Source organism: Gorilla gorilla, chromosome 20 (genome assembly GCF_029281585.2).
Source record: "Gorilla gorilla gorilla isolate KB3781 chromosome 20, NHGRI_mGorGor1-v2.1_pri, whole genome shotgun sequence".
Lineage (NCBI taxonomy): Eukaryota > Metazoa > Chordata > Mammalia > Primates > Hominidae > Gorilla > Gorilla gorilla.
The window spans coordinates 23,417,405-23,429,832 of NC_073244.2; the positions used below are offsets into that span (position 1 = coordinate 23,417,405).

Genomic DNA, 12,428 nt, shown 5'->3' on the forward strand with positions numbered 1-12,428 from the left:
AGAAGCCCCGATGGCCCCTGGCTGTGTCCCAGGTTCAGTGCACGATGCTCTACCTGGTTTTCGAAGAAGGTCTCGACTGCAAACTGAAGGCTGTCGGCGACCCCTTCTCCATTCTCCCTGACGTAGAAGACCAGCAGGCGACCAAGGGGGACCATGCTGGGGGTCACGGCCAGACGAAGAGAGGTCACACACACGTCGACCTCAGCTTCTGGGGCTGGTGGGGGCTCTGAGGTGAGCAAAAGTAGAGAGAGGTGGTGAATTCTCCGCATCTGACATGCAACCTCAGCCATTCAGGCTCTGCCCCAATTTGCCCTGCGCTATGCTCCTGTCTACGCATTGAGACAGTCTGCATCTTTGGTTTTGAGATGCCCTTCCCAGGCTACATCCTCAGTCAATGCTGACTCTTCCTATTGACTCAGCTCTAGGGTCACCATGGGCTCCTACAGAGCAGGCTGGAATTTGCCTAGAATCATCCTCTCTGCCGGGGAACATGGTCCCTGCTCCCTGACCAGCCCTCTGCTTCCTCCGCGGACAGCAAAACCACCTTGGCTTGTCCAGGCAGCACCACTGCAGCTCCCCAATATGCCCCTGACCTCCAGTCCCTCCCTCTGATTGGCTCTGTCTTGCTGGGGCTTGGGGCCAGCAGACCTGGGCAGCCATTATTTGCTGACTTGAACCGAGTTCATACTGCCTTCCCTGTGGGTAAATGATCCTTAAAGGATAGAGGATCTTAGAAGCCTGTGCAGGCACTCCCAAATACTCTATGGCAAGAGAATGAGGGTAGAAAGGCTCCCAGTTCCAGAATGGGCCATCTGTCAGCTGGTTCTGTGCAGAGCTCAGAGCAGCCAGTGGACAGGGATGGTAGGGGAAAGGGGGGACACAAGGAAACTCATGGCCAACAGGAGGAAGTGGGTACCCAATCGGCCTTGGGGTTCAAATCCTGGCTCTGGCCCCTACTAGGCAATGGGAAAGTCCCTGAAACCCCCACCCCAAGTCACAGCCCATTCATCTGCAGATGGACACAGTGGAACCACCACCATCCCAGGCTGCAGTGGGGTTAAATGGGGACAGATTGTGGGGAGTTCCAAGCCCAGGGCTGGCCCTGGACAAGGATTCCAGGGAGACATAAAGCCCCTGTTATTTCACTCAGAAGAGACGAGAAGACCAAGAGGGTGAAGGTGCACCATGCCCAAAGCAGGACTCTGGCCAGCAGTTCTCAGCCAAGGCAATTCTGCTACCCAGGGGATGCTGGCAATGTCTGCAGATGTTTTTTGGTCATCACTGCTGGAGGAGATGCTACTGGCTTCCGGTGAATAGAAGCCAGAGATGCTAGTCAGCATCCTACAGTGCATGGGATGGTCCCAAATGTTGACAGTGCAGAGGGTGAGAAAGCCTGCCTAAGAAAGAGGGATCTTCTCTGTCTGTCTATCTATCCATCCATCCATCTATCCACTCATCTTTCTATCTATCCATCCATCCATCTCTTCATCCATCCACCATCTACCCATCCATCCACTCACCCACCATCCACCCTACCCTCTATTCATCAACCATCCATCATCCACCCATCCAACCATCCACCCATCCCTCTATTCATCATCCATCATCCACCCACCCACCATCCATCCATTTATCCATCCATCATCCACCCATCCATCCACCATCCAATCATCTATCTGTCTGTTCATCCATCCATCTGTTCATCCATCCATCATCCAATCATCCACCCACCCCACTACCCATCCATCTATCTATTCTTCCATCCATCATCCCCCATTCATCCACCCACTATCCATCCATCTATCCATCCAACCATCCATCTATTCATCCATCCATCATCCACCCATCCACCCACTATCCATCCATCCATTCATCTATTCATCCAGTCATCATCCGCCCACCCACTATCCATCCATCCATCCATCTATTCATCCAATCATCATCCACCCACCCATTATCCATCCATCCATCCATCCATCCTTCTGTCCATCCATCCATCTATTCATCCATCCATCTATTCATCCAACCATCCATCTGTCCATTCATCCATCCATCTGTCCATCCATCCATCTGTCCATTCATCCATCCATCCATCCATCTTTCAGTCCATCCATCCATACATCTGTCTATTAATCTATCATCCACCCATCCATCATCCACCCATCCATCATCCACCCATCCATCTGTCCATTCATCCATCCATCCATCCTTCTGTCCATCCATCTGTCCATTCATCCATCCACCTATCCATCCATCCATCCATCCTTCCATCTACCCACTGTTCTATCAGTCCATCCATCCATCCATCCATTCATCCATCTTTCTATCTGTCCATCCATCCATTGATCCATCCCTCTATCATCTATAGGGCTATTGGCATCTATGGGGTGGAGGCCAGGGATGCTGCTCAATATCCTACAGTGCCTCCACCACAGAGAATGATCTTGCCCAAATGTTGATAGTGCCAAGGTTGAGAAAACTTGCCTTAGCCTGAGAGATCCTGCCTGTCTATCTATCTATCCATCCATCATTCTATCTACCTTCCTACCTATCTCAGTGATCCTCACCTGGAAGTGACTCTGCCCCCTGGGGATAGTGGCAATATCTGGAGACTCTTTAGGTCATCATACTGTGGAAAGTTGGTACTACTGGCATCTGGTGGGGAGAGACCAGGGATGCTGCTCAGCACCCTACAGTGCACAGGACGCCCCCACTCTGGGGTGATCCACCCCCTTATATATGTCTATAGTGCTCAAGTTGGGGACCCTGTATTGGGAAGAAGAGCTTTGAAGAGGAGGGGACTAAGGAAGTCCCCTGGGAGGAGGGCCTTATGAGGAGCACATGGTGTCAAAAAGAGAAGAGGAAGAGGAAGAGGACTCATAGGCAGAACCGCCTGGGCACAGAGGCAACAGCACAATGTGGGCCAGTGCAAGAGCCTAGTCTGTGGCTGGCTTGTCCCTGTCCCCTGCACACACAGAGTGAGAAGAGCCTGGGGCCTGAACCTCTCCACTTCCAGCAGCTGATCACTGTCTTCCTGGACCCAGTCTGGTATTGTTAAAGATGTGTCCCCTCTGCCCCAAGGCATGCTCCCCTCTCTGCTGGGTCTTGCCTTGTCCCCCCTTGCAGGAGCACCCATCTCAGTCTCAACTGTTCAGAAGGAAGAACAGGAACCTTCTCCCCGCTGCCCAGCTCACCTGTCTCAGAAAGGTGTGTTAAACGAATCAGTTTCTCCAGGGCAGGGGCCGCCCGCTTGCTTCGCTGCTGGGTGATGTGGGCAGGCTGCTGGCCCGATAGCACAATATTGCCCCGTGCAGCCACCTCGTAGTACAGGGTAAAGTTGCAGGGACATGTGGACTTCACAGAAAAATAGGCTTCTTCCCCAACCTATGGAAGACACGCAGCATGGGGGGCTCTGCCTTGCACCAACGTTACAACCCACCACAGGAAGACGGCCATTCTGGGGCCAGAGGGAGGTTGGGATGGCTGAGGGAGCAGAGTGCCCAGCATCCAGTCCTGGCCCCTAGTTTTTTTGTTTTTTGTTTTCTTTTTTAAGATAGTGTTTCACTTTTGTCACCCAGGCCGGCATGCAATGGTGAGATCTCAGCTCGCTGCAACCTCCTGGGTTCAAGTGATTCTCCTGCCTCAGCCTCCTGGGTAGCTATTACAGGCGCCCGCCACCATGCCCGTATAATTTTTGTATTTTTAGTAGAAACGGAATTTCACCGTGTTGGCCAGGCTGGTCTCGAACTCCTGACCTCGTGATCCAACCACCTCGGACTCCCAAAGTGCTGGGATTATAGGCGTGAGCCACTGTACCCAGCCAGTGGCCCCTAGTTCTGTATACAGCCTGAGGCTCACTGCCTTGCAGAATTGTGGTACAGATGAAACGTGATGGTGTGAAAGCCCTCAGTAAGGTGTCATGCAGTAAAGAATTGAACCTGGGCCAAAGAGAGGGTTGGCCTTTGCCCATAGCTCCTGGGAGGTGATTTAAGCTCTTCAAATGTCCTGCCTGATAAGAGCATCTTTTTCTACTTGGGGTCTTGGGTCACACCAGGTAGTAATAAATATGATTTCCGGAGGAGGCCTTGGGCCATGCAGCATCGGATCAACCTGGGTAATGAGATTAGTCACGGAGGCAGGTGGTCATCTATGTCTATGTGACTGAGCCCCAGTGAAAACTCTGGACACCAGGCCGGGTGTGGCGGCTCATGCTTGTAATCCCAGTGCTATGGGAGGCCGGGGCAGGAGGATCGCTTGAGGCCAGGGGTTTGAGACCAGACTGGGCAACATGACAAGATCCCATCTCTATTTAAAAAAAGAAAGAAAGAAAGAAAGAAACATAACTCTCGACACCAAGGTTCCAGGGAGCTTCCCTAGTTGGCAGTACACCATGCATGCTGTCCCACATCTCTGGTGGGAAAATAACACTGTCCTTGACTATGCAGACAGAACAAGTAAGTTCATGTTAAGAATTCTTCCAGACTCTGCATCATCGGCCTCTTGTCTTCGCTGATTTTCATATGTATTGTTTAGTGTAATAAATTGTAACTGTAAGTATAACAGCTTTTAGTGAGTTCCGTTAATTTTTCTAGAGAATTAAAGAAACTGCAGTAGTGTGAGGACCCCCAAACTCTGCAATTGGTGTCAGAAGAAAGAGTTGTCTTAAGAACTGTTCACGGCCAGGCGCAGTGGCTCACGCCTATAATCCCAGCACTTTGGGGGGCTGAAGCGGACAGATTGCTCAAGTCCAGAAGTTAGAGAGCAGCCTGAGCAACATAGTGAGACCCCCATCTCTACAAAAAGCACACACACATAAAATTGGCCGGGTGTGGTGGCACATGCCTGTAGTCCCCGCTACTCAGGGGGCTGAAGTGGGAGGGTCACTTGAGCCTAGGAAGTCAAGGCTGCAGTGAGTCATGATCGCACCACTGCACTCCAGCCTGGGTAACAGAGTGAGACCCTGTCTCCAAAAAAAAATAAAAATAAAATACTGTTTCCTAACTTTGAACGTGCTAATGCCACAAGTGGGCTGGGCCTTCTCTTAGGATATGAACTCAATGAGTTGGGTCCTATCATAGTCCCCAAGTTCCCAGAGGGGAAAACTGGAAACTGAGGCCTTGGTTCTCTGCCCAATGTCAATGAGTGTAGGGCAGGATTCAAACTCAGGGGAACTGATGCTAAGGCCCCACATTGAACCCTGAAGCTGCCATTATTCTGATATCAGGAAAGCTAAGGCCTCCCAGGTCCTAAGATCTCCCTAGGGGGTTGGCGTGTGGCCATGTCCAACACTTTGCCCTAGGAATCCCGCCTCTGTTCCATGTTTTGCAATCTGTGACTGTCCCCAAATGTTGGGATCACCCTGAAAGCCCAGAAGAGGGATATCTGGAGTAGGGGAAGAGTGACATTCTTGCTGTGGAAGCTTGGGCAAATCATTTCACCTCTCTGAGCCTCAGTTTCCCCATCTGTAAAATAAGGCTGTTATCTCCTGGACAGAGGGTCCTGAGGCTCCAACGAGATGATGTGTGTGTCATGCTCAACATCATACAATGCACACTATAGGTGGCTAATAAGTGTCATTCTGGCCAGGGGCCATGGCTCACACCTGTTATCCCAGTACTTTGTTAGGCTGAGGTAGGTGGATCACTTGAGCCCAGAAGCTTGAGACCAGCCTGGGCAACAAAGTGAGATCCTGTCTCTACAAAAAATCAAAAAACTTTGGCCAGGCGCAGTGGCTCACACTTTGTAATCTCAGCACATTGAGAGGCCGAGGCGAGAGGATCGCTTGAGTCTAGGAGTTCAAGACCCACCACAGCAACATGGTGAAACCCCATCTCTACAAAAATACAAAAATTAGGTGGATGTGGTGGTGGGTGCCTGTGGTCTCAGCTACTCGGGAAGCTAAGGCGGAAGGATCACTTGAGCCAGGGAGGTCGATGTGCGGTGAGCCATGATCATGCCACTGCACTCTAGCCTGGGCAACAGAGTGAGACCCTATCTCAATCAATCAATCAATATTTTTTAATTAAAAAAATAAATAGTAAGAAAAATAAATGTCATTCTACCTCCCCCTAAAGGAAGAATCTGCCTGTTTAAGAAGCTGGGCCTAAGGGACTCCCACAGCCAAATTTGGAAAATTTGAGCAGCAAAAAGAAGAATGTCAGCTGAGTGTGGTGGCTCGTGCCTGTAATCCTAACACTTTGGGAGGCTGAGGCAGGCAGATTGCTTGAGTTCAGGAGTTCAAGACCAGCGTGAACAACATGGCAAAACTCCACCTCCACCAAAAATAATAAAAAAAAATAGCTGGGTGTGGTGGCACAAGCCCATAGTCCCAGCTATCTAGGGGGGCTGAGGCAGGAGGATCACTTGAGCCAGGAGGTCAAGGCTGCAGTAAGCCATGACTGTGCCACCACCCTCCAGCCTCGGGTGCTATGGTTTGGCTGTGTCCCCACTCAAATCTCATCTTGAATTGTAGCTCCCATAATTCCCATGTGTTGTGGGAGGGACCCAGTGGGAGATAACTGAATCATGGGGACAGTTTCCCCAATACAGTTCTCATGGTAGAGAATGAGTCTCGTGAGATCTGATAATTTTATAAGGGGTTTCCCTTTTCACTTAGTTCCCATTCTCTCTTGTCTGCCACCATGTAAGATGTACCTTTCACCTTCTGCCACGATTGTAAGGCCTCCCCAGCCACGTGGAAATGTGAATCCATTAAACCTCTTTTTCTGGCTGGGCATGGTGGCTCACGTCTGTAATCCCAGTACTTTGGGAGGCCAAGGCAAGCGGATCACCTAAGGTCAGGAGTTCAACACCAGCCTCCCCAACATGGGGAAAGCCCATCTCTACAAAAACACAAAAATTAGCAAGGCACGATGGCAGGTGCTTGTAATCCCAGCCCAGGAAGCTGAGGCAGGAAAATTGCTTGAACCTGAGAGGCAGAGGTTCCAGTGAGCTGAGATTGTGCCATTGCACTCCAGCCTGGGTGACAGAGTGAGACTCCATCTCAAAATAAATAAATAAATAAATAACAATAAACCTATTTTTCTTCATAAATTACCCAGTCTTGGGTATGTCTTTATCAGCAGCATGAAAACGGACTAATATACTGAGTGACAGAGCAAGACCCTGTCTCAAAAATAAATTAATTAATTAAAAACAAAGAAAGGAAAAAGAAGAATGTCAAGGTCGTGAAAGACAAGGAAAGAATAAAATTTTCAGATTGGAGGAGACCAAAGAGACGTGATGACTAAATGTGACGTGGGACCCTAAAGGTGATCCCGGACCAGAAAACAAGGCCATGAGTGGGAAAACTTGGGGAAATCCAAATAAAATCTGGAGTCCGGTTAACACTGATGTCCAGTGTTGATTCTTAGTTATGACAAATGGATCATAGTCTTGTAAGATGTTAGCATTAGGGGAAGCCTATCAAAATCTCAATGGCCTTTTTTGCAGAAATGGAACTGATCTTAAAATTTATATGAAAACACAAAGGACTAAGGAATCTTGAAAAAGAAGAATAACGTTGGAGGACTCACACTTCCTAATTTCAAAACTTACTACAAAGCTACAGTAATCAAGACAGTGTAGTACCAGCATAAGGAGAGACATAGAAACCAATGGGATAGAAGTGAGAGCCCTGAAATGAATCCAGACAGCTAAGGGCAACTGACTTGAAATAAGGATGCCAAGACCATTCAATGGGGAAAGCATAGTCTTTTTAACAAACAGTGCTGAGACAACTGAATAGATGCATGCAAAAGAGTGAAGTTGGTCTGTGGGTGGTGGCTCACACCTGCAATCTCAACACTTTAGGAAGCTGAGGTGGGAGGATCACTTGAGCCCAGGAGGTTGAGCTGCAGTGAGCTATGATCACACTACTGCACCTCAGCCTGGGTGACAGAGCAAGGTCCTATCTCAAAAAAAAAAAAAAAGAGAGAGAGAGAGAGAGAATGAATTTGGATCCCTACCTCACACCATATAAAAAAATTAACTCAAAACAGATGAAAGATCTAAATGTAAGAGCTGAAACTATAAAACTCTTAAAAGAAAACACAGAGATAAATCATGACCTTGGATTTGGCAATGGTTTCTTTGAGATGTGGCATCAGAAGTACAAGCAGCAAAAGAAAAAGAGAAATTGGATTTCATCAAAATTAAAATTTTTTGTTGCACTAATGGACACTGTCAGGAAAGTGAAAAGATAACCCATAGTATAGGAGAAAATGTCTGCAAATTACACATCTGATGAGGGCTAGTATCCAGAATTTAGAAAGAACTTTCACGACTCAACAAAGATAAACAACCCAATTATTAACAGTAGTGGGGCTGGGTGTGGTGGTTACATCTGTCATCTCAACACCTTGGGAGGCTGAGGCAGAGAGGATCACTTGAGGCCAGGAGTTCAAGACCAGCCTGGGCAACATAGTGAAACCCCTAAAAACCAAGTACATACACATGGGTGAGCATGCACACACACTCACACAAATGCACATGCACACTCATGTGTAGTCACACATGTGTGATACAATTGTGCAGTCACATATGCATGCAAACAAACACTAAATGTAAATTACATTTTTAGGGTACCCATTGAAAATCTGAACATTGCCTATGAATTAGACAATATAATTCGGTGAATGTAATTTTCTTAGGTGTGACCTAAGAAAATGGCCTTGAGGTCAGGTAAAATAATGCCTTTTCTTAAGTATACATTATGGTCAAGTATTTAAGAGTGAAGCACTATCATGTCTGTAACTGGCTTTCAAATGCTGCAGCCAAAAAATGTGTAGAGAAATAGATGGATGCGTGAATTGGCAGATGGATGGATGGATGAAGGGAGGGATAGAGGGAGAATGGATGAAGGGAGAGTGGATGAATGGATGGATGAAGGGTGCATGTATGGATGGATGGATGAAGGGTGGATGAATGGATGAAGGGCGGATGGATGGATGGATGGATGGATGGATGGATGGATGGATGGAGGGTAGATAAATAGGTAAGTGTAGTGGGTGGATGGATGGAGGAAAGAAAGAAAGGAGGAAAAGAAGGAGGGAGAGAGGGTAGATGGATGGATGGATGGATGGATGGATGAAGGGTGGATGAAGGGCAGACGGAAGGATGGATGGATGGATGGATGATAAATGGATAGGGGTAGTGGGTAGACAGATGGGTGGAGAAAGGAAAGAAGGGAAGGAAGAAAGGAGGGAGGGAGAGTAAATGGATGGATGGATGATGGATGGATGAAGGGAGGCGCAGAGGGAGGGTGGATGGATGGATGAATAGATAGACGGAGGATGGATGGATGGATGAAGGGTGGATGGATGGAGGGAAGATGAGTGGATAAAGGGTAGTAGGTGGATGGATGGGTGGAGGGAGGGAGGAAGGGTGAATGAATGGAGGGAGAGAGGACAGATGGATGGAGGGATGAAGAGAGGGACAGATGGAGGGATGGAGAGAGGGATGGAGGGTGGATGGAGGGATGAATGAAAGGATATAGGCAAAGCATTAATTTATAAATCTAGGTGAAAGTCTCATGGTTGTTTATTATATTAACATTTTTCAATTTCACTCTAAATTTATTAATGTCCCCCTTATAAAAAGACACCCAAACAAAAGTCCCCTTCTGCTTGAGATCTTGGGGGGAAAAGGAGAGCACAAACCTTTCTCCTCTTCTTTACTAAATTTATGGCATCAAAACAACCTTAAAAGATTGGAGTGACAGCCCCCATTCACCAAGCAAAACAGGTTCAGAAGGATGGGTGCCGAGATGTGGGGAGTGGAGCCCCCCAGCTCCCCCCTGCCGGGGCCCTGGCGCTAGAAGAAGAGGAAGAGGTCCCTGCACCATGCCCAGCCTGGCCCCAGCATGAACCCATCTTCCCTCCATGCCCTGAGGTTGTGCCCGGGCCCCTCATGGCAGTTTGGTGGGTAGGACGCGCTGGGGTTTCTGAGCTACCTCAAACAGGATTGAGATTCACCCGGGGAGCAAAATCTGAGTGACAGAGCCAGGTCTCCCCCTAATCAGAACAACAGTCCGGCCAGCTGAGAACACAAGGTTCCTTCCTGCCCCCTGAGGAGGAGGCCAGCACCAGCGTCCCCGCCCTGCACCGCTGGTTTAATGGAATTACAGCAAGAACAGTGTGTTCAGCCAAGCTGGGCATGATCCTGTCTGACTTCTCATTCTTACAACCTCTGCAAAGGGCTGTTAATCCCAGGAAACAGGCAGCCTTGGCGCCACGATTCCTCCAAGCTGAACCCCAGGGGCCTCAATGTGATCAGAAAAGGAGTGTGAGAGGTTTATGGGCTGGTAGGGCCCTGGGCGCTGTGATGGCAACTGGTTTCCATTAGGGGTGACATTTCTGCCAAGGCTGGGGCTATAGCTTGAGCCAGAGGCTCTGCTGGGATTGCGGCCAGGATGCAAACGGCCCAGCCAGTGAGCCTGCCACCAGTCCACAAAGTTAACAGAGGGGTGATGTATCTTAAATATAGATGTGTATGGCCAGGCGCGGTGGCTCACGTCTGTAATCCCAACACTTTGGGAGGCCGAAGAGGGTGGATCACCTGAGGCCAGGAGTTCGAGACCACCCTGGTCAACATGGTGAAACCCTGTCTCTACTAAAAATACAAAAATAATTAGCCGGGCATGGTGGCAGGTGCCTGTAATCCCAGCTACTCGGGAGGCTGAGGCAGGAGAAGTGCTTGAACCCAGGAGATGGAGGTTGCAGTGAGCCGAGATTGTGCCACTGCACTCCAGCCTGGGAGACAGAGACTCTGTCAAAAAAAAAAATATATATATGTATATGTGGGTATCTAGATGTCTATGAACACACATGTACACAGCATATCCATATATATGCACATATATACAGTTGACCCTTGAGAAATACAGGTTTGAACTGTCCACGTCACCGATGTGTGGATTTTCTTCCACCTCTGCCCAAGCAAGACAGCAGGATCCCCCCTCCTCTTCCTCCTCCTCCTCAGCCTACTGAACGTGAAGATGACAAGGAAGAAGACCTTTACAATGATCCATTCCCACTTCACGAACAGTCAAGATATTTTCTCTTCTTTATGATTTTTTTTACCTGCGCCTGCCAGTGTACCTTATGATTTTCTTCATAATATTTTCCTTCCTGTAGCTTACATTATTGTAAGAATACAGTATATCATACATAGAAAGTACAAAATCTGTGTTGATTGACTCTGGCCAATAGTAAGCTATAGATAAAGTTTAGTTAAGTTTAGTTTTGAGACAGGGTCTCGCTCTGTCACCCAGGCTGGAGTACAGTGGCACGATCATGGTTCACTGCGGTCCCAATCTCCCGGGCTCAAGTGATCCTCCTGCCTCAGCCTCTTGAGTAATTGGGACTACAGGCATGCACCATCACATCCGGCTGGGGTTTTTTTGTTTTTGTTTTTGTTTTGATAGAGATGTGATTTCACCATGTTGCCCAGGCTGGTCTCAAACTCCTGGGCTCAAGCAATCCTCCCTCCTCAGCCTCCCAAAGTGCCAAGATTACAGGTGTGAGCCACCACGCCCGGTCGGGAACTCTACTTTTTGTTCAAGGTTTTTATAAACTTACAACTGCTCTTAAAAAATTAAGTCTATTAATTAAAAGAAAAATACACACACACATCTTATATAATCAGAATTGCAAAATAATAGACCCAGGAAAAATGAATGGCAGACACGGCTCTAAATTTACCTTGTCTTTGCACTCAGTGTGTCTGTGTGGAGAAACTCCCAGGGCCTCTGCACTAAGGGAAGGCTCAAGGCAGTGGGGAATCTGGCCCCATAGCAGCAGCTCTATGTCAGGTCTGGGTGCAGTGGTGCCCTGGGGCAGAGTGGTGATCATCATTGTCAGCCCTGGGCCACAGCCTAAATATCCATAACAAATAAATAGCAACGGGCCGGGTGTGGTGGCTCACGCCTGTAATCCCAGCATTTTGGGAGGCCAAGGTGGGTGGATCACTTGAGGTCAGAAGTTCAAGACCAGCCTGGCCAACATGGTGAAACCCTGTCTCTACTAGAATACAAAGATTAGCCAGGCATTGTGGTGGGCACCTGTAATCCCAGCTACTCCAGAGGCTGAGGCAGGAGAAACGCTTGAATCCTGGAGACGGAAGTTGCAGTGAGCTGAGATCGCGCCACTGCACTCCAGCCTGGTTGACAGAGTGAGACTCCATCTCAAAAACAAAACAAAAAAAAAGAAAGAAAAGAAACAAATAGTAATGCATGCATGCATTCTGCAGAATTCTCCCCTTGCTGGGGAGATAAGGGATCCCTGTGTCAGCTGTAGTATTAGGTCCCTTAGAGCAGGGGTCCCCAACCCCCAGGGCCATGGACCAGTACTGATTCATGGCCTGTTAGGAACCAGGTCACACAGCAGGAGGTGAGTAGTAGGCCGACAATCAAAACTTCATCTGTATTT

At 48.5% G+C, this 12,428-nt stretch overlaps 1 protein-coding gene across 1 annotated transcript in view; it reads right to left on the reverse strand.

The window, feature by feature from the left end:
• The window catches only part of CPAMD8 (C3 and PZP like alpha-2-macroglobulin domain containing 8), a 134,639-nt gene that overhangs the window by 84,129 nt on the left and 38,082 nt on the right, over positions 1-12,428 (reverse strand). The window contains exons 14-15 of the mRNA XM_031004606.3: positions 3,195-3,384; positions 54-226 (exon numbers count right to left, since the gene is read on the reverse strand). Of these exons, the coding sequence (XP_030860466.2) occupies positions 54-226; positions 3,195-3,384 (363 nt within the window). The remainder of the gene's footprint in view (positions 1-53; positions 227-3,194; positions 3,385-12,428) is intronic.